Source organism: Haemorhous mexicanus, chromosome 4 (assembly GCF_027477595.1).
Source record: "Haemorhous mexicanus isolate bHaeMex1 chromosome 4, bHaeMex1.pri, whole genome shotgun sequence".
NCBI classification, from domain to species: domain Eukaryota; kingdom Metazoa; phylum Chordata; class Aves; order Passeriformes; family Fringillidae; genus Haemorhous; species Haemorhous mexicanus.
This window is the reverse complement of record NC_082344.1, coordinates 5,816,171-5,842,326: the sequence shown is the minus strand read 5'-3', so window position 1 is coordinate 5,842,326 and position 26,156 is coordinate 5,816,171. Positions and strand designations below refer to the sequence as shown.

General features: G+C 45.3%; 1 protein-coding gene across 1 annotated transcript in view; it reads right to left on the bottom strand.

Annotated features, from left to right (window-relative positions):
• The window catches only part of FAT4 (FAT atypical cadherin 4), a 122,785-nt gene extending 107,945 nt beyond the window's left edge, over window positions 1-14,840 (bottom strand). The window contains exon 1 of the mRNA XM_059843752.1: window positions 9,555-14,840. Coding sequence (XP_059699735.1) covers window positions 9,555-14,840 — 5,286 coding nt within the window. The remainder of the gene's footprint in view (window positions 1-9,554) is intronic.
• Window positions 14,841-26,156: the final 11,316 nt, after the last annotated feature.

Sequence of the window (26,156 nt, the reverse complement as noted above, 5' to 3'; positions counted from 1 at the left end):
TATCCTGCAGTGGCCTGGCTTCCACCAGGCAGAGCTGGGCACCACCTTCTTGGAGGTCAGGACATTTATTTGTACATGGGTGTCTTCTGTATATACACACATGCACCCAGTGCTTGCACACAGATATCATAAAGCATGGCAGCAAATGAATAATCACAGTGATAAATCACCTGGGGGTCCAGGAGACACGAAGGGACCACGTAAGAGGAGAGCTGGTTATGAGCAGAGGCAGCCACGTGCTTGCAAGGCCTCTCAGTCCAATTTTTAGGAGCTACTTTAGGCACTGGATGGGGATTTTTCTATTAGCAGATAAGAACTGAAGGTTGGACAGCATGACATAAATCCCTGAAGATCCATTATTGTTCATTTGTTACAGAAACCTGAAAGGAGAGCTTAGCTCCAGCCTCTGGCGTCCCACTGAGGAGTATTGAATTTACACAACTCCTTTCCTAGGCTGTAAAATGTATCAAAATAAACACATCATACAATGCAGTTGTCTTCCTCCCCTCTCTTACCCGTCCCTCACACACAAACTCAAAAACAGTGCTGAGGAGAAAGAAAAGAAAAAAACCAAAAAAACCAGACCAACACAATAAGAGACACCTTTATCAGCCTCAGCCATCTGTGTTCCTTTAGTCTGAGCCAAGCATTTTGGCAGACATGTGTGCAGCTTGCTCCTACCCCATATCATCCTGCCCTGCAAGAAAAAGTCCCCTCCCTCTTCCTCCCCTCTCTGCTGGTGCAGGTCAGGCAATGTTCAGAGTTTTTTAATTCCAGGACTGAAACAACAAGGTATTGATGCTTATGTTTAATTAATTACAATCTCAACACAAACACTTAACCTTGCTCTGAGGAACTGCAACCCTACTTGGGAGCTTGGCCCAAAAAACAAACAGATGCCAAAAAACCCACACAACTTTCAGTGCTGACCATAGGAATTATGTGGAGTTTAGAAATGTATAGGTAAAAATAAAATAAAACAGGCTAATTCCTCAAAATTTTAAAATGCAGGAGCTAAGAGCACTGCTAAAGAAAGAACACAGTGGTAAGAAAATCACCACTGCCATAAATCAGTTTCCAGACAATCTGACATGACCCTACTGGGGTTAAAAAGCTGGATTTTCATTAATGTGCTCACTGAAATCTTAAAGGCTCAAATTCTTTCCTCAAAGCAAGCAGGCATAAAAACATTTATAAGGCAACTTTCAAAGGGACTACAATCATGCTCAAGAAAAAAAAAAAGTCATTTAAATACACTCAGAAATGCAGGTCTCAAAAGATTAAGAGTTCAACCAACTACTGAGTTTGCCTTCTGTTTCTAAACAGCCTTGTCATAGCAACATGTCTTCAATATTTCAGGGAGCATGACACTTTGATAGATTAAAAAGAAATGTTGTATTGAAAAGAATAAAGAAAGAAAATGGGGAAAACACCAGGAACCCTGAAGCGTAATATTATAGAAGAAAACCCCTATGAAAATTCAAGCTTTAAACACATATACTACAGATGTGCAGCACACCTCTGGCATCTTATTTATTCCTCTGAACTATTTCAGGAGAATTCTCCTAATTTATCAAAAATGATCCAGAAAGGAGTTGACATGGAAAGCACCAGCTCAGCTCTCTCCAAGGAACAATTTATTCCCTAGTACACTCAGAGGGAAATAGAATCACTTATTTCCCCATGCACAGTGCCCATGGCAAACACACCCCCCTCCAGCTTAAAGTAGTGTTTTTTTCTGTCCTAATATACATACATGCCCTGTGATGGGAACTTGAATTATTTTTTTATTCCTCTCCTCAAATGCTTCAGGATGCTGCAGATCAAATTCTTGTTTTGAAAGCCAATTAGCCTAGCTCTGTGTAATTCAGTGCTATCTACTGCTGGATGCTACTTTAATTTGGTACAAGTAGGATATAAATTCTGTTCATAGCCTAGAAAGAGGACTACACATCTGGGTAGGTGAAATATCATATACATGTTCTTAGAACCAATAGTCTTCTCCTGGATTATATTGCAGGGACCAAAAATAACATGTTTGCCTTAAAACCCAAAGTGGACTAGGTATGGAGCACTTGTTTAAAACCTTACATTAATGTTCTTCTCATTTATATTTTAGACCAAAACAGAATCTTGGAAAGGCTTCAAAAGCATTTAAATTCAACAAGCTATCTCCAAAGAAATCCTTGAGGAAAAAACTTACAGCAATTTAATAAACAAAACAAGCACTCATTAGCATAACTCATTGGGTTGAAAGTTGTCTTTTGTTAATCTTTGCTTCAGTAGAGGATGATAAACTTGCACCAGCAGCAGTATCAGAGCAGAGTTATGACCCAGCCTGGAGCAGCCCCTGGCAGGATGGCAGAGCCTGCTCCCAAAGGCAGGACACGCACATGAGAGAGCCCAGGAATGAGTTGTGAGGCTCCATCTGGTGATGGAGGCCTCCAAGAGCAGCTGCTGTCCTAACCCAGCTCATAAATCCCCTCTTGGTTCCCATCAGCAACAGAGACAGTCACGCTCTGTACTCTTAAGATGCCCCATAAAAGAGAGATCCAACTAAGGGCCTGGAAAGGAGTCAGAAGAAACTTGTAAAACCCAGAGGCTCCAGCTCATCAGTTTTATCAGTGCCATTCATAAGCAATTTAATAAGGAGGAGATGACATGAGGGCTGGAGCATCTCTTCTGTCAGGACAGACTGACAGAGCTGGGGTTGTTCAGCCTGGAGAAGAATCCAGGAAAACTTCACAGCACCTAAAGGGTTCTACAAGAGAGCTGGAGGGGGGACTATTTACCAGGCTTAATATATGGCACAGCACAAACCTATTCCCATTCATTTCACTTACACATCTGGGAGAAAAACCCTGTCTACATGTTCCAGCTCGATTAGAGAATCCAAATCAGCTTCACAGGGCTCTCAGCAGTCATATTATCCTCACATGGCCACTGCAGGGAACCCAGACTTGGCCATGGGATGATGCCACCTTTGGGACAGAGTGAAGAGGACAATAAGGTAGAAGAGCCTCTGCAACAAGATGCTCTTCTCCAAAAGGAGCCCCAAAGCTCCCTCCACCTGTCTGAGCCTCTGAGCTGCTGAATGCCTTTCTGTCTGTAGCTCTGGATGGCTGCATCAATTGCAGCAGAGCCCTTGCACCCTTATTTAAGACCAAGATCACTTATTAAGACTGTGTCAACACAAGCCACAGCCTGCCTACCATCATCATGCATGTATGATGGCTACAGACACGAAATGCTGAGGCAAACTCTTGTTTCCATTACTTTCTGCATAGCTGCTGGCACATAAATTACCACTTCATAACAGGCCCTTTAAAATTCTTTTGCATTAACTAATGCAGCTCGATGTATTTTTACAGTGTGATCATGGCTATCAGTTTCCATCTGTTCTACTGTCCTTTTGGAATGTTTTCCCTGCGAGGAAGTAAACAAAAATAGAGCACTGTAAAAACAAACCTGCCTGACAGTCTAGACTGAGGGTCTAATTAAAAATAAGATTTATTAGAGTAGAGAGAAACGTCGCAGTAAAACAAAGACACAGTTTCTCTAACGTATCTGCTATTATTCTTGGCAAAGCCCAGTCAGGCTGTAAATTCACTGAAACAAATCAGTATGGCACTGATGCACCATTCTGATCTAGCATTGCTTTTCCAGACTTGGGGAACACGTGAGGAAAACTCTTTGTTTCGCTTCAGTTTTAGTCCCCATAAATTCCTTTTTTTAACTGGGACATGAGTGTGCTAGGGCTTGTCTCCACACAAGGTCCTGCACAGAGTAAGAAACCAAACTGAGTTAACAGCAGTGCTGCTGCCTAGTCTAGACACAGTTAAAACAAACTGCACCAGCAGAACTATGTCATGCCAAGGGCTTGCTTTGATATAAATTAAATGGACACCTTGCTCCTGGAGGGGTGGGAAGTGGCAATTCAAACTTGGAAAGACTCAGAAGGTGGAAGCTTCTGCCAGTCAAAAGGGAATGAGCATCCTTTGGCGAGGTGCAGCCTCAGAGAAACTGCACAAGAAACAGGACAAACAGCAAAGATCTCAGACACCACCACCAAGACAGTCTTGCCCCAGTAAAGATACAGGTGAGAGCTGGGGACACCAAGAAGGCAAAGCAGGCTTTGGTGACCAACTCCTGGAGCAAATGGGCAGCCACTCCTTGCTTCACCTAACACATGGAAAGAACACTGCACTCCCTCAGCCCTAGGGATATCATTTTACATGGAAAAGGACTCACTTATTAACATCTATAGGACCCAAGAATCATTTGGAGATTTGTATGAAGAATTTAACACTTAGCAAAAATAAGCACATGAAAATTTTGCCCTTTTTTTTGGCTATTATTTCTAGTGTTTGCACTAGAGACGCATGAAAAATAATATTTTCCGTAATAAAGAAAGTTGTTTTTAGAAGTCTAGTGATTTTTAACATAAAAATTATTAGGTGACCTCACATGCAAAAATGTCCAAAGGCTGCTAAAATAGCAAAGAAATGAGAAATTCTAGATATTAAGAACATGTAGCAAGGTAAGCTCATTAAAGAAATTAGAGAGGATGAAAAAAGGGCCAACTTTGAACCAAAACACACTAATTGGTTTTGAATAGTTTTCCACATAAGGAACATTCATCTCCCACTCTAGTTCAAGGACAGCTTAGAGATCCTTTTTCAGATCATGCAAATGACAGCAGTAACTTAAATAATTGCATGTTTCTTAGAACCAGCAATATCAGTTTTAGGAAGAAAAAAAAAAGTGTCTTTGGAGCTGGGACAAGGCAGCAGATTTTCATTGTTTACTCCAACATTTCATAAGCAGTTTCCTTTTTCAGGCAACAATTGATGTGCCATGTATCATTAAAGAATGAACCAATTTATAAATAGCATGAATACAAGGAGAACCCCATTGTTCTTATTTGTGCTGGTAAATATGAGACATGCCAGATAAGACTTCTCTGAAGTGGGTTTCTAATTCCCTTACTAAATTTAAAGCCTTGCATTAGCCAGCTTGGCTGGAGAAGCAGCACCTTCAGTGTCTGGACCCACCAGGCCACCCCTCTTCCTCCCTCAGTGGGGTGGTGAGTGACACCACAGCCCTGAAGCAGAACCCAGCACGAGGGATGCAGGAGTGACAGAGACAGGACACAGCCTGGGCTGAGACAAAAATCTCCACATCAGCTCTTTACAGCACGCAATCCTAGGTTTATGGCAATGGCTGCAGTTCCTACTGAGTCAAGGCAAACCTCCTGTGACTGTCTTTCCAGGAGGCCAGGGCCATTCACTCTGCCTTTCTTCATTAACTTCAAGATCTTTACCAAGCATTGTCTGAAATCCCCACATCTTACCTGATTAAGGAAGAAGCACCTCCCCAGCTTGGAAGTCCAAGATTCCCAACAGTGCCAATCTGTCACAGCTGAGAGAGCCATGATACACAGAGTATCACCATCTATTCCAGAAGGCTTCAGCCCACACAGAGTCACAACACACCACTCCAAAAGGCTGCAGGCATCTGCCCTTCTTGTCCTTCAGCCCTTTTATCCCCTCCTGTTGATGCACTGCACCTGTGTGCCCTCTGCTCCCTTGGGTGGTTGGTCAGTGCCCCTGGGCACTCCTTACCTTCAATGCTGCTCACCTGTCCTGCACACCTGTAGCCACTGGGGATGAGACTCAGCCACAGCCCCACCCCACTCACCACAAACTCTGTGCCTACAGCAATCATGAAGCACTCACAAGATGAAGCTACAAAAATAAAACCCAGAGAGTCTCATTTCACCCTGCCTGCAAACGAAGACAATCCCCCTCTTCTGACAGGATATTAACATTCCCAGGTAAAAAGCACTAACAGGACCACTGATCTGCCCCTCCGTGTATTTCCATTTTCAAATCAATACCACCACAAAATCTTTCACTTGAAGTTTATACACACCTTCCTCATTTACACCTTTCTCCTCCCTTCCCTGGGAGCTATGAACCTATTTAAAGTATATGAAAGATGTTGAGGAGCTCACCTCCCACAGTGTTTCCCCCTCTCAACTGGCACAGATGACACATAAATCATTATAAATTATATACACAGGGCCACAACTCCCTTCAAAGAAGCCACTCACTGAAGGGTTAAACACACAAACTGGAGATCCTGACTAATTCCTCTTAATCCCTGGTTACACAGCACAGAAGATGAGGTATTGCCCCTGGGTTCCTATTATTGCTGCCAGACACAAAGAAGGGTACAACACAGGGCCACCCAAAATATCCCACAGCATGCAGTTCTTGTTTGGGGAGGCAGGGCTGAGGGGAGTCAGGAGGTGTGCAAGTGATGCCAGTAGGCATTAGCCATTCTATATGAAATATAAAATCATGGTGGTGAAACCCTCAGCCCTGCCCAAAATGCTGAAAGAGGATTTATGTTGGAAAGCCAAGAGAAAGGAGTTTAGCAGTTGCTGAGGGGTTTTTTTCCCCAGCAGAAACATTAAAAAAGGTACAGAATGGCAAACTGAAGGGACCCCCTTTAGGACACCTACATTACACTTTTTTACCTGAGATAAAGAGTGATGATTGTATTAACCTAATGATTAACAGGGGGAAAAGCTGAGACTGACAACCAAACACATTCACACAACATCAAATCATCTGGTCTGTCACTGTAGATTATAAATAGGATAAAAATCCAAAATAAAATAAAAAACAAGTTTTCAGATTCAATAACTACCATCCAAAATTACACCATCTAGTTGTAAAATACACTGGAGGAAGCACTTGAGTTTTCTTTAGAATCTCAAATATTTGGTATTTGCAGAAAGCTTTACCTCACTACTTGCATTTTCCTGACACACCCCCCATCACCACCACCACTTTTCTTTCCATACAGTAACAACAAACATGGAAACATACACAAGATAAAAAGCTAGTGATGAAAAAATAAACCATAAATTGTAAACAAACCCTTGTGTTTCCTAAACTTTCATTGTTACTTTACTGAAAATAACAGAACTGTTCAGTTTCAAGGCATGTCAGCTGCTCTGGGTTCAGCAAGGACTCCCCAAAGTCCGTCCACTGCAAAGTTCTGCCCTTGGACACTGTTCACAAAGGATGGATGAGAAATACTGAAAAGATACTTTCTTCTTCAGTAAGGGCACTAGGTGGATCTTTTCCATATATTTGATATTATTTTAGAAGGTAAATAAATTAGTGACAGAATTTAAGGGGGGGAAATCACACCACTTCCCAAGGCCAAGGATTAATTCACTTCTCGTGCAACTGGTTTCACACAAGCCTGCTCTTCTTTTATACTGCCTGCTGGCTAGACAAAGCTGAGTCACTGTTTCAAAACTGTAAATATCTCTATTTCACACCAGGTATCTGTCACCCAAAGCCACTGCTGCAGTCTGTATTAGACAAAAGATCTATTAACTTCCTTACTCCCACTGCTCTCCTTGCCAATCTCAGACAGCACGTCTAGCACTGGGCAGCTCCCCGTGCTCAGTGGTTCACTCACATGCCACGCTGCAATTAAGATGATTTCTGGCATCAGGGAAGAGAGCATGGCAGGCAATAAAGAATAATCATCTAGACATTGTTAAGAATATCCTATTACTGTTTTTCCCTTTTCTTTAACCATACCGAGACACAGAACCCAACACTCTTCATAAGAGAAGAAAGAAAATACACAACACTCATGTTTTTTCCCCACAAAAAAAAAAAAAAAATCCAAACCAAAACCAACAAACAAAATCAAATAGAGAATATATATAAATATGTGAAAAAAAGCTGTGTTGCTTATTCAGCATCCACTGACAGTCAGCTTGCACACAGAATGTCACTGTAGCTGTTCTTGTGCTGGACAGCAAAAGCCTTCCAGAGAAATTCCATCAGTTAAGGGGAAGACTGCATATGGTTATGTTTTTGAAAGTTGAAAGCTGATTATAATTTATAATACATTTATAAAGAAGCACAGTAAGCTAATTACATTTGGGAGAAGGCACATTTTAGAGGCTATAAAGATACAACCAGTAATAGGAAATTCTAACTCCCAATTATGCCTCTCAGTGTTCTTTACAGAATAAAACATTTGCTTGTGATTTTAGAAGTGGTTTGCATTCAACAATGTAAAAGTTGCTTGAAGTTTCAATGGTTGCTCTCTTCCCTGCTCAGCAAATACTCATGTTAAATGCTTTTACAACATGTAAGAATATTGCAGCCATAGGGTCAGGTCTCCTGTGAGTCCTTCCCCAGCCAAGAAACTCTTTGCTCAAACTCAGAGCTGAAGGGTCATGATCCAAATGCCCAATGACAAAGGCCTGACCCTCAAAACAACTGTCCATCAAGACAAAATCTGACACAATAGTAAGGAAAAAATTATAAAGGTGTATCTTTTACAAATTGCAGGGGTACAGAGCCCTGCACAACAGGAATATTCTCATAAAAACAGCATGAATTACTTGAACCAGCAGCACTGCTAAAACAGATCTTTTTCCAATACTCTACTGTTGGTCAAAACACGACCATCAGCAGCACACTGCACACACAGCAGGATGGGATCACATCTCTGAGATGTAACAGTGCTCAAAATCCCTGACAATCACTTCAGAGAGGATCTGTCCCTGCCAGTATAGGAGAGCAACATCACACACAGCTCATACTTAACCTGCAGAAGAAACAACAAAAGCAGCTATGAAGAGAAAAAAATCCACAGCTGTCAAGTAAGAATTGGAAATACCACTTTTGCTAAGATCAAACAGGGGAAAAAAAAAACCAAACCTGCAAACCACTACAGTTTCAACACTAACACTTAATTCCAAGAGGAATTATGGCTGGAGGATCTGTAGGGCTGTGCAGTACTGAGGGGTATGTTCAGCCAGAGAGGGAAATGGTTAAACCACTACACACTACCACCATCCTCTCCTGGCTGGCCCACTCAGCAGTGCCAGCCCCAAATTTCCAGGAATGGCAAGTCAAAGGCTTGTGGAGAAGTGCAGCAGGCAGCTCCAGGACATGCTGGAACTTAAAGCAAACACAAGACTCATTCTCACACCTGGCTTCTCAGTATTACCACAGAAGACAACAAAAGCAGTGGGAATGATCAGCTCTGTGACTGAAGACAGAGCAAATAAAACACTTGTACTTCACAGATGACGTTCCAAACCTAGTTTCCACCCACTGCTTTTCAAGCTAGTCAGGCAGAAAACCTTTAAAGACCCTTCAGTCAAGGCAAATGGCTTTGTGACAAGGGAAGTTCCCAACTAAAACGTTACACTTTTACCACCTGTCACATCCAGGAAGAGAAACAAAACCATTGTCATACTCATCAGTCAGTTAGGTAGAAAAGTAACCAAAATTGGAGGTGTGTGAGGAGACCTATCATCTGAAGGACTTAGCCAGGCAGAGATGGCAAGAACTTCCATGACATGAGCTGTTCAGAGCCCATGCTCATGCCCAACACTGACACCACAACTTCAGTGAAAAATCAGCCATATTCCCGGAGTAAAAAGATGTATCAGCCATAAAGACAGGAGTAAAAAGACAAATGATTACTGAATAAACCTTTACCTCTGCTCGCTGCGTGCGGGGCAAAACAGACGACTTCTCAATGGCATAAACATCCACCAGGTAGAGCCGTGCTCCTTGCTCCCTGTCCAGGATGGCAGCGGTCTGGATGACGCCGCTGTGGCGCCCGATGGTGAAGAGGCGCCCGAGGCTCCTGTCCTCGCAGCGCACAGACACGATGTAATATTCCACCTGCGCCTCGGAGCCCCGCGGGCTCGCCGCTTCCAGGGAGATCACGTTTGTCCCGATGGGCTCGCCCTCCTTCAGGATGGTGATGTATTTTGGCTGAGTGAAAACAGGCCCGTCAACCCCCTGCAGAATTATAGTCATCTCAGTGGTGGATTTTCTCCTTTCCGGGCCCAGGTCGGTGGCGGAAACGATGAGATTGTAGATGAGCTGAGAAGGCACCAACGCTGAGGCCACTCTTAAATCTCCGCTGTAGCGGTCCACGATGAAGGTTTCGGTGTCTCCATTGACTATCTCATACTCCACCTCCCCATTGGCACCCTCGTCAGGATCCGCAGCGATAATCGTGGTCAGGATGGAACCGATCACCACCGAGGGGTCGGCTGCCAGGGCGTTCTGCGACACGAACACGGGTACGTTGTCATTCTGATCCGTCACCAGGATGGTCACGTTCTTGAGGGCAAAGCGCCTGGACTCCACGGGAACGGCCTGATCGGTGGCTTTGACCGTCAGCTCAAAGAGATTGGCAAACTCCCGATCGATTTCAGCGTTGGTAAATATCGTCCCTCTCACCTCGTCGATACGGAAGTGGTTGCCCCTCGGCATCTGCTGGATGATGGCGTACGTTAGCTGCCCGTTAATATCCGCGTCTGGGTCGTGAGCAGTCACGGAAATGACAGAGCTGCCCACAGGAACGTTCTCAACAATTGATTTAAAGATGTCTCCCGGAGGAAAATGAGGGGGGTTATCATTGAAATCCCTAACGTGTATGACCACTGACATGGTAGAGGATCGCGGGGGCCTCCCCTGGTCTTTTGCCGTTATATTTAGCTTATACAGAGATTGTGTCTCAAAGTCCAGTTTCTTGGCAAGAAAAATACTCCCGGTGTTGGGACTGATGCTAAAGGTCCCGTGATTGTTTGTCCCTGTAATGCTGTAGTGGAGGTCAGCGTTGTCACCTGAATCAGAATCGGTGGCAGTGACAGATGACACAAGCTCACCAACCCTCATATTTTCTAAGACATCCACTAACAGGGTTGATTTAGGGAAGGAAGGGCTGTTGTCATTTTCATCCAATACATCAATGCTCAACATGCAAGTTGAACTCAGGGGAACGGCTCCAGAGTCTACTGCTTGGATGACAAGGGAATATGATGCAGTAGCCTCATAATCTAGTCTGCCTACTAAGGTCACTTGGCCTGTGCTGCTGTCTATTACAAACTGATTTTCTTCATTTCCCTTGATTACAGCATACTGAATCAACCCATTAACCCCTTCGTCAACATCTGAGGCAGAAACTCGCAGCACCTGTGTCAGATTTGCTGCCAATTCTGATATAGTAGCTTGGTAAAGATCTTTCAAAAACTTGGGGGCATTATCATTGATGTCTTTCATGTAGATCTGTACAGTTGCCTGATCTTTCAGAGGCTTTGGCAACCCCTGATCTGTGGCTATTACTGTAAGGCTAAATACTGCAGCTCCCCTCTGTCTCATGAGAGCTTCTCTGTCAAACTGATGAGTGCTTCTGATTTCCCCAGTTACTGTGTTCAGCTCAAAATCTGGCTGCATATGCTCAAATGAATACCTGACCTCACCATTCGGCCCAAAGTCTTTATCTACAGCATTTATTTTACCCACATACGAACCACCTCTCTGCTCCTCTTCAAAATAAAACACATAGTTGGTACTGTTGAACAGGGGCCTGTTATCATTTACATCCTCCAGAATCACAGTAACATTCACAGTGGCATTGAGTGGTTCTACTGCTCTATCAGAGGCAACGACCAGTAAAATGTATCTTTCCTGAAGCTCACGGTCCAGTTCACTTTTTATATACAGCTGGCCATCTGGGAATATGCCAAAGGCATCCCCAGCATTTCCTTCAATTATACTGTAAGCTATTTCACCGTTCACTCCCGAGTCTTTGTCAGAAGCCTGTACCTTAAAGAACCTGGAATTCACAGGCTCTGACTCCAAAATAGTTATTTCATAGGAAAGCTGGTCAAACACAGGCGGGTTATCATTTACATCATGGACAGAGACAGTCAGGATAAAGGTGGAGGACAGCTGAGGCACCCCCATATCCGAGGCCAGGATTTCAACCTGGTAAGACCCAGCATTTATGTCAAGCGGCCCCGTTAAGCTTATAGCACCAGTTTGTTCATTGATTGAGAACAAGCCCTTTGGGTTTTGCTTAAGGCTGTAAAGGACCACGCCATTAACACCTTCATCGGGATCAAGAGCTTTGGCCTGGAATATGGTATGCCCAGCTTTCCAGTTCTCAACAACGTTTACACTTTCCACCACTTGAATGAAGTGTGGGGAATTGTCATTTAAGTCTTTGACAGTTATATTGACCACAGCATCGCCAGTTATGGCCCCACCCCTAGCAACCACCTTCAGCTGGTAAAATGCTTGCTCCTCCCTGTCAATGATACTGGCTGTGGTGATCTGCCCCGTCACCCTGTTGATGGCAAACACGCCCCTCTGGTCACCCGTGGTAATGAGGTAACTGATGTTGGTGTTGAGGTCCATGGTGGAAGCAAAAACAGTACCCACGTGGTAACCCAGGGCAACGTTTTCAAAGACAACAAAACTGTACGTGCCCTGGCTGAAAACAGGGGGGTTGTCCTGTGTGTCCAAGACAGTGATGGTGACAATGGCTTGGTTCTGAGACTGAAGATGGCCACCGTCAGTGGCCACGATCTGCAACTGGTAAGCAGTTTTCTCCTCCCTGTCCAGGGCTATTTTTGTTGTGATGACCCCTGTCTGCCCATGGACCTGAAACCTGGAGGTATCTCCAGCTGAGATGCTGTACTTGACTGTCCCATTGGGGCCCAGATCGGGGTCCGTGGCAGACACGGTGGTCACATAAGTTCCGGCCGGCTCGTTCTCTTGGATATGGGCAAAATACTGAACGGGGTAGAACACAGGGCTATTGTCATTGGCATCCAGGATGGTCACGTTAACCCGGGCTACCGAAGAAAGGGGAGGAGACCCCAAATCAGTGGCCAAGACCTGTAAGGAGAAGTGAGACTGCTCCTCCCGGTCCAGCTGTGAGACAGTGCTGAGCTTGCCTGAAACAGGGTCCAGGCGAAACATCTGGCGAGGGGTCACAGAGGAGGGGCCAACTGCTGCCAGCGCTGGCTCGGCTTCCTGCAGGGAGAAGCGGACAGTCCCGTTGTCCCCCAGGTCCCCATCAGTGGCACTTAGGACAAGCAGCTCAGTTCCTGATGGGGAGTTTTCAGCCAGGGACACCTGGTAACCCTCAGGCTGACCAAAGCGAGGCTTGTTGTCATTGACATCCAGGACGGTCACCACCAGCTGTGCATAGGAGAATTTGGGCTGCACGCCCTGGTCACGGGCACTGATGTTGAGCACCACCTGAGAAGCGGTCTCCCGGTCCAGCCTGCTGGAGCTGGACGTGCCTGCAGCAGTGCCACCCTCAGGGACAGCCGTGGTGACCAGCCCGCTGTGCTCGCTGATGCGGAACCAGCCCAGCTCATTGCCCGAGACGATGCTGTACTTGAGGTTGGCGTTGAGGCCCGAGTCACGGTCCGTGGCACTGAGGCCCCGCACGTAACTGCCCGGGGGCACGTCCTCGCTGATGTTCACCCTGTACACCGACTGCCCGAACACGGGCGGGTGGTCGTTGATGTCGTTCACAAAGATCACCAGGCTGGCCACCGAGGAGCGGCTCACGGGAGCTGCCACCGCTCCGTCGGGGGAGAAGACGGACGTGGGGGAGCCTGGAGGTGGCGGTGGGGCCCCGTAGTTATCCGCCACCGCCACGGTAAGGTTATAGGCCGGGATGCGCTCCCGGTCCAGCGCGGCCGCTACCTTGATGAGGCTGAGGTTGGGTACCTTACTGCTGTGCACCTCAAAGTGCCGCTGCTCATTTCCCGCCAGGATGGACACGGAGATGTTTCCATTGGCCGCCGGAGAGTCGGCGTCGCTCACCGTCAGCAGGGCCACCACCGTGCCGGGGGCCGCGTTCTCATCCACAGAGGCGAACCGGGAGGTGGCCGGGAAGTAGCGGAACTTCACGCGGGGCTCGTTGTCGTTGACGTCGAGCAGGCGGATGAGGGCCTCGGCCCGGCCGCTCAGCGCCGGCACCCCGCGGTCCATGGCCTGCACCGTCAGCGAGTACTGCTGCCGCACCTCGTAGTCCAAGCGCTCACGGATGCGGATCACCCCGCTCTCGGGGTCCACCTCGAAGGGGAGGCTGCCAGCCCCGTCCCCAGCACCGCTGCCATCGCCTCCTTCCAGGCGGTAGCGGATGTCAGCGTTGGTGCCCTCGTCGGCATCGGCCGCAGTCACCTGGAGAACGCTGGCCCCGACGGGCGCGTCCTCAGGCACTCGTGCCTGGTAAAGTGTCTGGCTGAAGATGGGGGGGTTATCATTGATATCCTGGACGGTGACGTTGACCTGAAGGTACCCTCGCCGACGGGGCTCGCCCTTGTCCTCCACCTGCACCAACAGCTGGTAGGTAGGGGTGGCCTCCCGGTCCAGCCCTCCGCGAGAAACCAGGTGCAGGAAAGCCCCCTCACCGCTGGGGTTGAGGGTGATGTTGAGGCGGAAGCGACCCTCCTCGTTGCCGGCCACGATCCGATAGGAGCCATGGTCCACGCCATTGGTGCCACTGTCGGCGTCGGTGGCAGTGTCCAGGATGAGCTGGCGCCCGCTGCCCGTGTCCTCCTTGAAAGTCACCACGATGGAGGGGTCGGGGAAGACGGGCGCGTTGTCGTTGAGGTCGAGCACCAGGACGCGCACCTCGCTGGGGTAGGTGGGCTGGCTGGAGAGCACCACCAGGTCCACCACGTCGCTGGCCAGGCTCTCGCGGTCGATGGTGGCGCGGGTGTGCAGGGCGCCCGAGGTGGCGTTGATGGCGAAGAGCTCGTGGTGCTCGCTCAGGCGGTAGGTGAAGCCGGGCCGGGTGGCGATGGTGCCCACCCAAGTGCCGGGCGGCTGCTCCTCCAGCACCCGGAACACCTGGCGCGGCTCCGCGGCGGCGGCGGCGCTCCCCAGCGGCGGCAGCAGCGGCAGCAGCAGCGATAGCAGCAGCGGCGGCGGCGGCCCGCGGGCGGCGGCGGGGCGGCCCATGGCGACCCGGGGGCGCAGCGCCCCGAGGGGGCGGCCCGGCGCCGCCGCTTGCCCCGCTCCCGCTGCCCTGCCCGCCGCCTCTCTCGGCACCCGCGGACGCTGCGCTCCGGACGCGGACGGGAGCGGAGCCGGCGGCGCGCCGCGCTCACGGGACGCTCCGGCTCCGGCTCTGCCTCTGCCGCCGCTCCTCCCGCCGCCGCTCCGGGGCTGGGGGGCGGCCGGGGGCGCCGCGCCGCATCGCCGCTCAGCAGCCGCCGCTACCGCCGGGGCCCCCGCGGCCCGCCGCTCCCGCGCGGTGCCCGCCGCCCCGCCGGCATGCCCGGGCGCACGGCGGCCGAGCCGGTCCGTGATCCGCGGCCGCCCGGACCCAACTTTGCCCGGCGCTCATGGATCCCGGCCCTCTTGACGCCCGGGCCGGCTCCCCCCACGGCCGCCCATTGGCCGCCGAGCCGCGCCGCCCCGCCCCGGCCCGCCCCCCGCACCTGAGGGGCCGCCCCGGCGGGACCGGGACGGGCGGGGAGCGGGGGGGAGCCCCCGGCCGCGCCGGGAGCGGGGCGCGGGTCCCCCGGGACGCTCTCGCCTGGAGCGGGCAGCGAGCCGGGAGCCCGGCGGGCTGGGCGGAGCGGGTCGGGCTGCCCCGCGTACCGGGGCACGGGGCTGCGGCGGGCGCCGCTCACTTCGGAGGCAGCTCTGGAGGGAACTTGCGGGTCCCGTTATCCCGGGAAGATGCGGCGCCGGGCGCGCCTCCCGCGGGCCGGCAGCGCCCTCTGCCGCCACCGCCCGGCGCGGCTCCCGGCGCCCGGGAGCATCACCGGGATGCCGGAGCATCCCACGGGAACCTCGGTGCCGAGCGAAAAGCCCCCTCCTTACTCCATCCCAAAAAACCTGCAGAAAATCGAAGAGGATCCTTTTCCCTGCGGCGGCGCAGGCAGCAAAATTTTTAATTTTGTGTGAGTTCTTGTTTAAATACAAGCAGCGGCCGTAAACACAAATCTATAGATGGCAATTAAAGTCTCAAAGGTAAATCTAGCAATTAAAGTGAAAAGGTAAATCCAGCATAGCCGCATAAGGGATCAGCAAATTACAGAGTTTATTTATCTCCGTGAGTTTAAGAACCTGGTAGTGTATTTTCCAGCATGGAAAAGTCGGAAAAGTGAGAAAAAGAGTGGAAAAAAGTGTAGGAAAGTGTTGAAGGATGTGGTGTCAAAGGCAGTTTATTCCTCGCTAGGACCCTGGATATGATTAAATAAAGGGAGGTCAAATGAAAATTAGCAGCAATCTTGACTGAAGCAATAAGGAAGAACGGGTGGTTCCTGCTCTGTATTGTCATCTAACACAAAGAGCTACCTCGGGCCAGTAATTCCTGCAAATCCCTGTTTCCTCTAGGGATGGATCCTCACACCCGCGATCAGCCCCGACCCAATGGACACAGCACCTCTCCCTCTACGGCAGCGCTGTGGTCTGCCTGTACTTAGCTTTTCATTTCTCAGCGTCTGCTACCGACCTGCAGAAGGGCTTTAGTGCCTCGCAGCGCTCTGCCTTTCCTAGCTGCATTAGCTCAGCGGGAGATAAGTCATCCGCGAACTATTCTTGGTGTAAACACATCCTCCTCTCGCGGGGAGCTGGGGGATAAATCCGTGGGACAAATGAGCACCGCTCATCCGTGCTGCCGCCCGCCGGGATCCACGGCGCTGCCGCGCTCTGCACCAGTTCTTTGATATTTAACTCCACCTACAGGCGTGCATCGACCCTTGCCTGCAGCCAGCAGCTCGCTGGGTGCTCTCGAAAGGTGCTTTCTTTAACTTCTATCCCAAAAATGCTCGTGTCTTATGAGCCAGCAAAATCCAACAGTGATTCACGAAGAAATAAGATTATATGGGCTGGAGGGGGATGATTACCAACATAAGATAGCATCTTCTCTAGAACAAGTCTTTGAGCCTTCATCACGTCCCAATCACTCCTCACTACATGGAATTTCTCACCTCTGCCAGGTAAATTTGACCTCCAAGTCCAAAACACAGCACGGAGAAACATTCTGCCCCTGAAAGGGGCTTTGGTTCTTTCCCCAGTTCTGATTAGAATTACTAACCAACTATATTTCATGTGGAACAGGCACAATCTTGTTCTGACATTGTTCAAGCTCTTCTGTGCCCATAGTTTGTGTTTCCCTCTGGGTTCTTCTCTCAAATGTCAAAATAAGAAATGCTGCTGCAAAAGTATGGAAATTCAAATATATGAAAGCAAAACATCAGCCTTTTAAATACTGTAAGCAAAATTGCTAAAATTCTGGGCAAGAAGGAATACCCAGAAAACAGGAGAATATCTAGACAATAGGTTTTAAAGCACCATTTTTTTGCTGCTCTAGAAACTCATAACTAATGTCTGTCAATATTAGATCCCAGAATTATCATGTGTTCCCCTTGCATTATATTAAAATAAAATTATACATTGCAAATGTATATGAGAATGAATCAAACAAAATCTATTTGACAGTTTGCAGGCCATTTAATTTAATATTTGCAATTATATCAAATTATCTGATATGATAAATGTAAATATTTCAGAATTTCTTTAAAAACATAATTTGCTTAAGCCTTTTGTACCTGTAGATGTAAAAATGTTTTTCTAGATGAGTCATTCATGAAAGAAAAAAGAATACCCTTTAGGTTCTTGAAGTGCTTCAATATATCAAAATTCCATTCCTTAGGATTCAGAAAGTTACTTTTTAAATACAAATGCTTATAAAAAGTTGTACAAAACTTTACAGACCATTTTCAGTTACAAAAATAATTGCAGGCAGCTTTTTTAAAGTAATTTTCTCATTACAACTGTATCTTTTTTTACTGTGAGCTGTTTCAAATGTAGCCAAACTTAGAAGATGTTTTAAAATGAACTTTACTTTTTTAAAAGTTATTTTAATGGCTAAGAAAAAGCCCATTAAAATTGAAGCAGCTTTGGGAGTTATTAAGCAATACCTTTATTATAAAGTCTGTGCATGTCAGTGGAATTACTCTGGTGGTTCATCAGCATAAGTGTGGGTTGAGTTTTGACCCCTTTTAGATTAACACAAATGCATTTCAACAGAGTTAAGACTGTGCTAAGAAGCACTCCACCACTCTTAACTTGCAGGAATGGAAATAAAGTGAAGAATAGGTCATTATTGCACTTTTTGTCTTGCCTCCAGCTCTGTTGATAACACCTCCCAACACTTCATCAGCTTTTCACCTCCAGATATGGGAGAAGCAATCTAATCCCAACACTGTCCAGCTCATGCTCCGCTGCAAAGTCTTAATCACGACCTCAGTGTCCATTGTCAACAGATCAACACATCTGGCTGTCACATTTAATGTGCTTCCAACGCTGTTTTTGCCTAAAGTGGGCCATGATGCTGCTGAAACCTTGTGCTGGAAGGCACAGACAGTACAGAAGCAGAGGGCTGATGAATGAAGTGTAAAGCTTTGTAGGGAAGAAAAAATTTCTAAGCAATTTTTTTCCTTGGGTAAGTCTAATGAAAATTGAATGCATACCTATTATCTCACACAGCCCTCAGAGGTCTCAGGGTTGCAATTGGATATCACAACAGGGAGAGAATTTTATTCTGCAGCCAGAACAGGAACTGGTTATGAATTCAGCAGATCTGGCAGGCAGGTTTCTGTGTTTTCTATCTGATGAGCTGAAAGGCTCTGTCTGATGCACTGTGCTCCTGAGTAATGCAAGACTGGGCACTGGGCATTCTCATTATTCCTTGAGGGCAGCTGGAATCCTGCCCACACTTGCATCATGGCAGTTTAGTCAATGATCTTAAAGGTCTTTTCCAACCTAAATGATTTTATGATCATCTACAGATCCCAACTTCATTGAAGTCTTCATTGATGTGAGACATTTCTTTCTTAAGAGGGTGCAGGGTGTGTTTGATAAATGAGTAAATCTATTTTTCTTTGGTCCTCTTACTGAACTTTTTCTCTGTTGGTTCCTCTTACTAACTGCATTTGAATTTTTAACACCACTTTGTATTTCAGCTAGGAACAGATAGAGTGAAAAACACCTTTGCTCCACCACTTTCTTCTGTGATGCTCCAGGAATAAAAATATTACTGTAACATTTTTTCTCAGGATGCAGTTTAGCAGTCCTTGAGGCAGAATAATGTTGATTTAAATCAAAAGGTGTTGAACCCTACCTTTTCCTTATTAGATAGAAAATACACCAGGGGTCCTGCTGTTCTTATGAGGACTGAACATGGCATATCATTCAAGTTTCACTTGCTCTAACACTAAACAATTCAGATGGGGGTAGTCATAATGTGTCACTGAGCATCACATCCTCCCAGACAGGGACAGCAGCATCTGACTTTCAGAGCCTGATTCAATTCTCAGTTCCCATCCCAGACTCACTAATGAGAGCTGAACTGGCCTTTTGATATTTATTACTTAATAGACTCACTCCACTTGGAAAAAGAACATTAAAGTGTTTTTCCAGTCATGTTTTATAGTCTAGAAATGTACTGGTCTGAACTCAGTAGTTTAATTTTTCAGCACCTGCTCTGCAACACCATGTTTTCTTTTTCCTTTAACAGCTAGAGCACCTCACAGTGCTTTTAACTGCATATTGTGGCTTTTTCTTCTTTTCTTTTTTTTCAAATTATGGTTTGGGGGTTTTTTTAATAGCTCATGGCCTGGCTGCTGGTAAAACTCTGCTGAACTCAGCAGCTACCACATTTTAAAAGGTTTTGAAAAATATCCTTTACAGTTCAAGTGTTAAATTCAGCATTATTTGACTCAGATACCCATCAAATGAGTGGATGAGTCCCATCACTCCTGAACAGAAAAAGAAAGTAAAAAGTTCCTGTAAAAAATCCCTACCACATAAAAAGTGGAAAGCCTGCAGTTCAAAGCCAAAACTGTACTGATCTCTCTGGCACTTAAGGATAACTTAAATGACCAGGAGAAAGAAAGAGAATCTCAAAGCAAGTGCTTGTTTTTGGTTCATTTTTGTTTTAAGTGCTCTGATTTCCTTGTCACAAGATGCAAAGCCCTGAATTGCAACAGAGGGCTTGTATAATTCTCTATTCTATTGTCACAGTAAAACTTCACTGGATCAAATCAGGAGTTTGGCAAGTAACTGGGAAATACTGAAATATGTGGAATGCACACTTAGTGTTATAGCTTAGAAAGCCACAAATTGAAAGAGTAAATTAAAAAAAAAGCTTTAATAGTATTTTGTCCATAATATGCTACTTAGTCATTAAAAAAAACCAAAAGCAGTGCTGTCAGCTATTTTAGCTGGTTTATTAAGATGATTTGAAGACTGAAACTGTAATTTCCTGGGAACCCACAAGATGGTAGAGTTCAGCTGAGGAGAGAAACTAGCCTGAATCTTTTGCCTGAACCATGAGCACATAGTTACTAACTAGTTAAAAACGCTAATTTTGCTGTGTCCCAAAAACTCAAACAGTTTTGACCTTTTTCTTTTTTTTCATAATCTGTTTAAACATTTGGAAAGCTTTTCTTTTCTGGCTTAGTCTTTGTTTTCTACTTGAAGGAATGCACCTCATTACTCCTTCAAGCATCTGTATTCCATACTCTTGATGGAGTTTACTAATGGGATGCAATTACTGACAGCAAGACACTGGGAAAATAAACTGTTTGTCTGGAATCCAGAAAACCTGAAACACATCATCATGCAACTGTACACAGTCACTGTGAAGCTGCTGGGCTCTTACTCAGTCTGCATTAAACCAAGCAACCTAAAATCTCTAAAACCTAAACCTCTTAAAGTCTCTAAATCAGAAATACCACCTATTATCCAGTAAAACAGCTCAGCAAATCTACAAATCTGGAAGTTAAATCTGCTCATTGCAGCCCAACAGCTTTACTGGTAGTCACCCTGATGCTAAGTGGGGCTTTACTGACCCTCTTGTCATGATGCCAGTTGCTCAAGGAAGAGAAATAAAGTACCTATAACATCTCAAATGCAGTTTTTGAAGAAGTAAGGCCATGAATGTCTAAATCACTTGGCTCTCAGAAGAACAAAATTTTGGTATGAATGTGGTTACAATGGCAGCTTACTTCAGTGTGGATAAATTAGGAGATAAAGGAAGAAAAGTTGGGGAAAAGTCTGCTTGGACAGAATTCAAGTAAGAGACAGCATCTGCATAATATTCAGGAATGTGTACTCTCTACAGGGGGAAAAAAAGCTCAACAACCTCCCTCAAGTCTTTTAAGAGATATTCAGAAAAATTATGAAGCATTCAAGGGCAAACAGCACACAGGCTCTGTTCTGAGCAGTGTGAGATGTAAGTAGCCTTATACTACATAACCTTAAAGTAAATTATTATATTTCATGATTGATTAAAAAAAAAAAGGATCTCATATTTAAATCAGTCTCAGAATACCACAGAATAAGTTTATTATGTCTTTACTTTTAGTAGCACATGGTGATTTATTAGGAACACTTTTTGATATGCCAAGGAAAAACCTTGGAGCCTTAAGGCTGTGCAGAAGGTGAAATACATCATGTTTTATGTTAATTAAACTTTTAGTCTTTCACTGATTAAGGAACTAAAGTAGAACTTCATTTTTACAAAAAATTGCCAGTAATGTTAGAATTCCAACACATTATGAAGAGACCCCAAGGGTAAGTCACAGTCACTTTATATCACTATTTAATGTCATCCTGAAGAGTACTTTCATTACTCTGAGGTGAAATATAGCACAGTAAGTGCTGAATGGGAATTGTCAGTGAGAGCTGGGACTCACATCAGGTGACAATAAATGAGGAATGATTACTTGTGGCTGGAGAAGCAGCTGTAATGCCCCGTGCTGGGGAGATTATGTCCTTAGCAAAGGAACCAAATATAAAATATTTATATATTTGTATAAAATTAATTTTTATATAAATATAAATAATATATATAATAAATATAAATATAAAAATTTATATATAAATACCAAAATGACAGGTGAACCCAGAGATGGGCCAAAAAAGAACTTTCTCTTGAAATTTGTTTTGATGGTGGTTAGAGGGCTGAAGCAACCTGGATCAAATACAGCAAGAGTTGAACCCTACCCAGAACAGAGAGCAAAGTCCCTCCAAAACTCTTTGATGTCCCAGGCTTCAGGCTGTTAGAAACTTTAATAATAAACCTCTTTGGTATGCATAATTTCACATAGATATTTCTGTGTGTCTGTCTGTCTGGGAATGAAATAGCAATGGGGAGAGAGAAAGAAAAGGGAGAATGAGCCCAGCAGGTGTTTCTTTTACACCTCTTCAATATTTGAAATGGTCTTTGACTGGGAACCACTAACATTTCTGCCATGATTTCCCTTAGAGAATGCCTCATTTACAGACTGCAGTGTATGCTCTGCATTATTTCAGAGTAGAGTCCTAGAATATGCTGGGTTGGAAGGGTCCATCAGGATCATTGGGGACAATAAATTCTGTCTGGAAGTTTTTGCTGTAGTACACAATCACTTATATTAGCAAGGGGTGTGTGTGGGGGTATTTATTTATTTATTTAAATATATTTATTTATTTTTATGCAAGCTTCATTTGAGGCTAAGCTGCTTGACTTTCTTGAGGAGTCATTATCCATATGGAAAAGCCACTGTCCATTCCATTTGACCCATTCCTCTGTTTTACAGCTGACTGCTTCCATTTAATTTTGAGGTAAGGAGCATTTACCACCCTCCCTCCCCACTTAAAATATTTCTGTCAATGTTTCTGGTTTTGTGACCCCAATGAAAAGCTGAAAGCTGTTCCCTAGTCGCCATTCCAGGGCATGGCAGGAAAGAGGCACAACAGGTTTCAGCCCCTTCAGGGTAATAAACATGACCAATATACTTCTACAAACTACCATAAATAATTCTTTCACACAAAATCCACCGAATGCAGATGCCAGAGCAGGAGAGCACCTGCTTGGCCATGGGGAGGCACTGCAGGTTTCTAAAACTGACTATTTCAGACTATCCCTATCCTATTTCTGTTTTGGCAGGAGTGTTCTTTCACCTTGAGAGCATTTATTAGCCAAACTCTCATAATTATCTGTTCTATAAATCCTGTTATGAAGTTAATCCAGTGTGCAACCTTAACTAAACAATTATTTGCTCTTAAAATTCTTGTCTTTGTAATCCAAGCCACATTTCGAAGCAAATATTTAAAAAGACACTAAATATTAGGAAGCCTCATATTTTCACACTGAAATAAACATTTCCATTGCTTCAGTTTTGGTGTCTTTTGAAACCATCATGTTTATATCCCAGTGTTATTGTGAGCCAGATTGGTTTGAAGGTTTATGTTTAAATAAGAAGCATATTTAGGCTTTCACAAAGGCAGGTTTATCTGTGTGTTTATAACCAAACCTCTCTCCCTATCTGGACTTCTCTTCTGCTGGCGGTGCCCCTGCCAGCCCAGCTCAGCTTTGCAGACAAGGTTGGTACCCCAGGTGACAGCACAGGTGACAAGGGGGACACATCCAAACATTAATTGCCTTATCTTCTACCTACAATTTCCTTTATCATTTCCCTGGCAGAGCACTGACCTTAAAATAGGAGGCAAAGCCTGGAAGGGATGCAGAAGACATGTGAAGGCAGAGAAGCTTTTGGGTTAGCAGTTTCCTTGCTCTTGCCAAGGAGGAGAGCAGCATGCTGTGGACCTTGTGGCTTTGCTGCATGACCCAGGCCTTGACCAGGGAACAGTCCAGCTTCTTCCCCCAGATTTCTCTACCATGGAAGTGTGGCTGTTGGGGAGAGGGATGGAAGTCAGCTGGGGCAGAGAACCAGGAGCAGAGACATGGTAATGAGATAATTCCCTTCCTTGCCCTGCGGTTTCTCAGCATTGAACTCTTCCTGCTGCAGGTCATGTTTCCTTAAAATTCACTAAAACTAACTTGACTTCTCCTAAAGTCTGTCCTTATCCATGCTCCATCAGGAGTTTGCAGCAGTAATTGTGCTGGGTCGGTGTCAGAGGGAGCTGCTGTGTTTATGTTTGGGATAAATGGGTTTGGCACATCACTGCTCACAGGAGACCTGTTCTTGGGTGCAGTCTGTGCCCACGGAGTTTCTCAGGCTGTTGCAAACCTGGACTTGTATGTAGAGAGTTGTACTGGGTTTCACAGTTTAGAAATGTTGTCAAATCATTTCCTAATATTGGGCTTTTTTGTTCCTTTTTTTACAGTATATGCCAAGGGGTTACATCTTGGCAGGTCAGATTTTCTCTGTGGCGGGAAGTGAAACACACCAGCATCTCAAATTGAAGGTGGTACATATTTCCCACAGCACACTTTTCCTTAGTGTTGCCTCTACTCATCACAGCTTGACAAAGCACTGCCAAAATCCCTGTGTGAAAAACACCCACCTGTTCTTTGGCACTCCCTCCTGCAGCACAAGAGAGGGCAGAGGAAGGCAGGATGGATGCAGGGAAGGAGAACCACAGCTAATCTTTCTGTTTGCTTGGAAACCTGAAATTGTTGATGGGCACTTCCCAGGGAAATAAAAGTAATTTAATAGATGTATGGATGTCTGTTTCTGTGGAATGATGTGTGCACTAGGAAGCACATAAAAGCAATTAGCACTAAGAGCTATTAATACACAGCCCTGGGTCAGAAAAATTTCAGCAGAAAGATTTTTTCTTTTTCAGCATAAAGTTCTCATAAAAAGGTGTCTGCAATTGAGTCTTTTTAATTCATTTTCCTTTATCTTTCCTCTCTCAGTGTTTACTTTGTTCATTGAGATCTTGAGCCATGAAGAGCAGGGACTGGACTCACTCCACATTTGAACCACCACAGTGGTATCCCTCCATGCTGGAAGTCATTTTCTTAAGTAAAATCCCAGGTTTAAAAGAAAAAAAAATAGTGAAAATACCTTGAAAAAGTATTCTGCCCCACTTGCCCAACTCTAGCTAAACCAAAAAAAAAAAAAAAAAAAAAACCAACAACAAAAAAAAACCCCAGAATGCTGTATAATGAGCTCTTGGGGTCATACCATTGTGAATCAAGTTTTATAAATTATTTCCTGAGAAATTTGAAGACTAAAACCCAAGGACTTATTCAGCTTCTTATTCTGTTGTCTTAGATCTGGCTTCCTACCAAAAGAGGTTTACAACAAAGATGTTAGTGCTGTATTTCAGATCCAAGTGCCAATATCAGTATTTTTCAGAAAATAAAACTTCATTGTTAACCAAATTTATTTAAAAACAAATCAGTGGGACCTCTTTGTAATTATGTATGTGCCTAGCTATTTGCAAAATCTTTTCTTTATCTGTAATCCTTGAGAGGATGTAGTAGAAAAGGGCCAGTTCCTCTGAGTTTTCCCCCCTGCTCAGAGTCTCAAAGGGTTTAATTGTCTGCACAGATGTTGGTCTCAGCAGGGTACAGTAGCTCTCTGTTATTTTTTAAAAGGGGGAAGAAAAAAAGTTAAAGATTTTGCGAAAACTAATACTCCAAGTATTTTCTTGGAGCATCTATGTATATCCCTTTTGGCTGTCTCTGAGCATATGAAAAGAAGGACTATATTTCCAAGCAGTTCTGGACACAAAGCCAGCGTTTTTTGTCCCCCATGTCCCCCATCCTGCCTGCCCTGCCCAGCCCCGGGGGCTGTCCCTGACCCCCAGCCCCAGCCAGCGTGCCCATGTCTGCCCTGTGCCTAGGGGTGCTGAAAACAGCTCTGGTATGCTTTGCCTTTGTGCAGGTGTAGTCTCCCTTCTCTAAAAGGGGGCTGCATTAGGTGGATTTGCATGATATTTGCATATCTCTCCTGAGAGAAGTTGTGGATGACCCATCCCTGGAAGTGTTCAAGGCCAAGCTGGATGGGGCTCTGAGCAACCTGGGATAGTGGGAGGTGTCCCTACCCAAGGGATTTGGAGCTAGAAGGTCTTTTAGGCCCTTTCCAAACCAAACTGTTCTATGACTGATCATTTTTTAAAAGTGCAAATTGTACTGGAAGGAAGTATCTTATTTCTGTTACACATGCATAAAGGTACCTTGAACAAAGTGAGAATGACCACCTCTCAAATGAGTAAGAATGAAAACTGCTAATGAAATGATTCTCTCAATTTGTCCTACTTAACACATTTTTATAAATTTAATTTTCAACATTTTATAAACATAATTTTGCTTTCGTGCTTTCTCTTTAATACATATTGTGATTGGAAGTCATCTGCTATTATGCTTTGATCATATCAAAAATGAACACTCTTGTTAGTTCTACCACAGTTATCTGAACCTCATTTACCACAATCTCCTTGTTTTTCAAAATAATTGCATCCCCAGAAAGCTATTAATTGCATTTAAAAGCACTACCATTAGCCAAGGCCTTAATTATG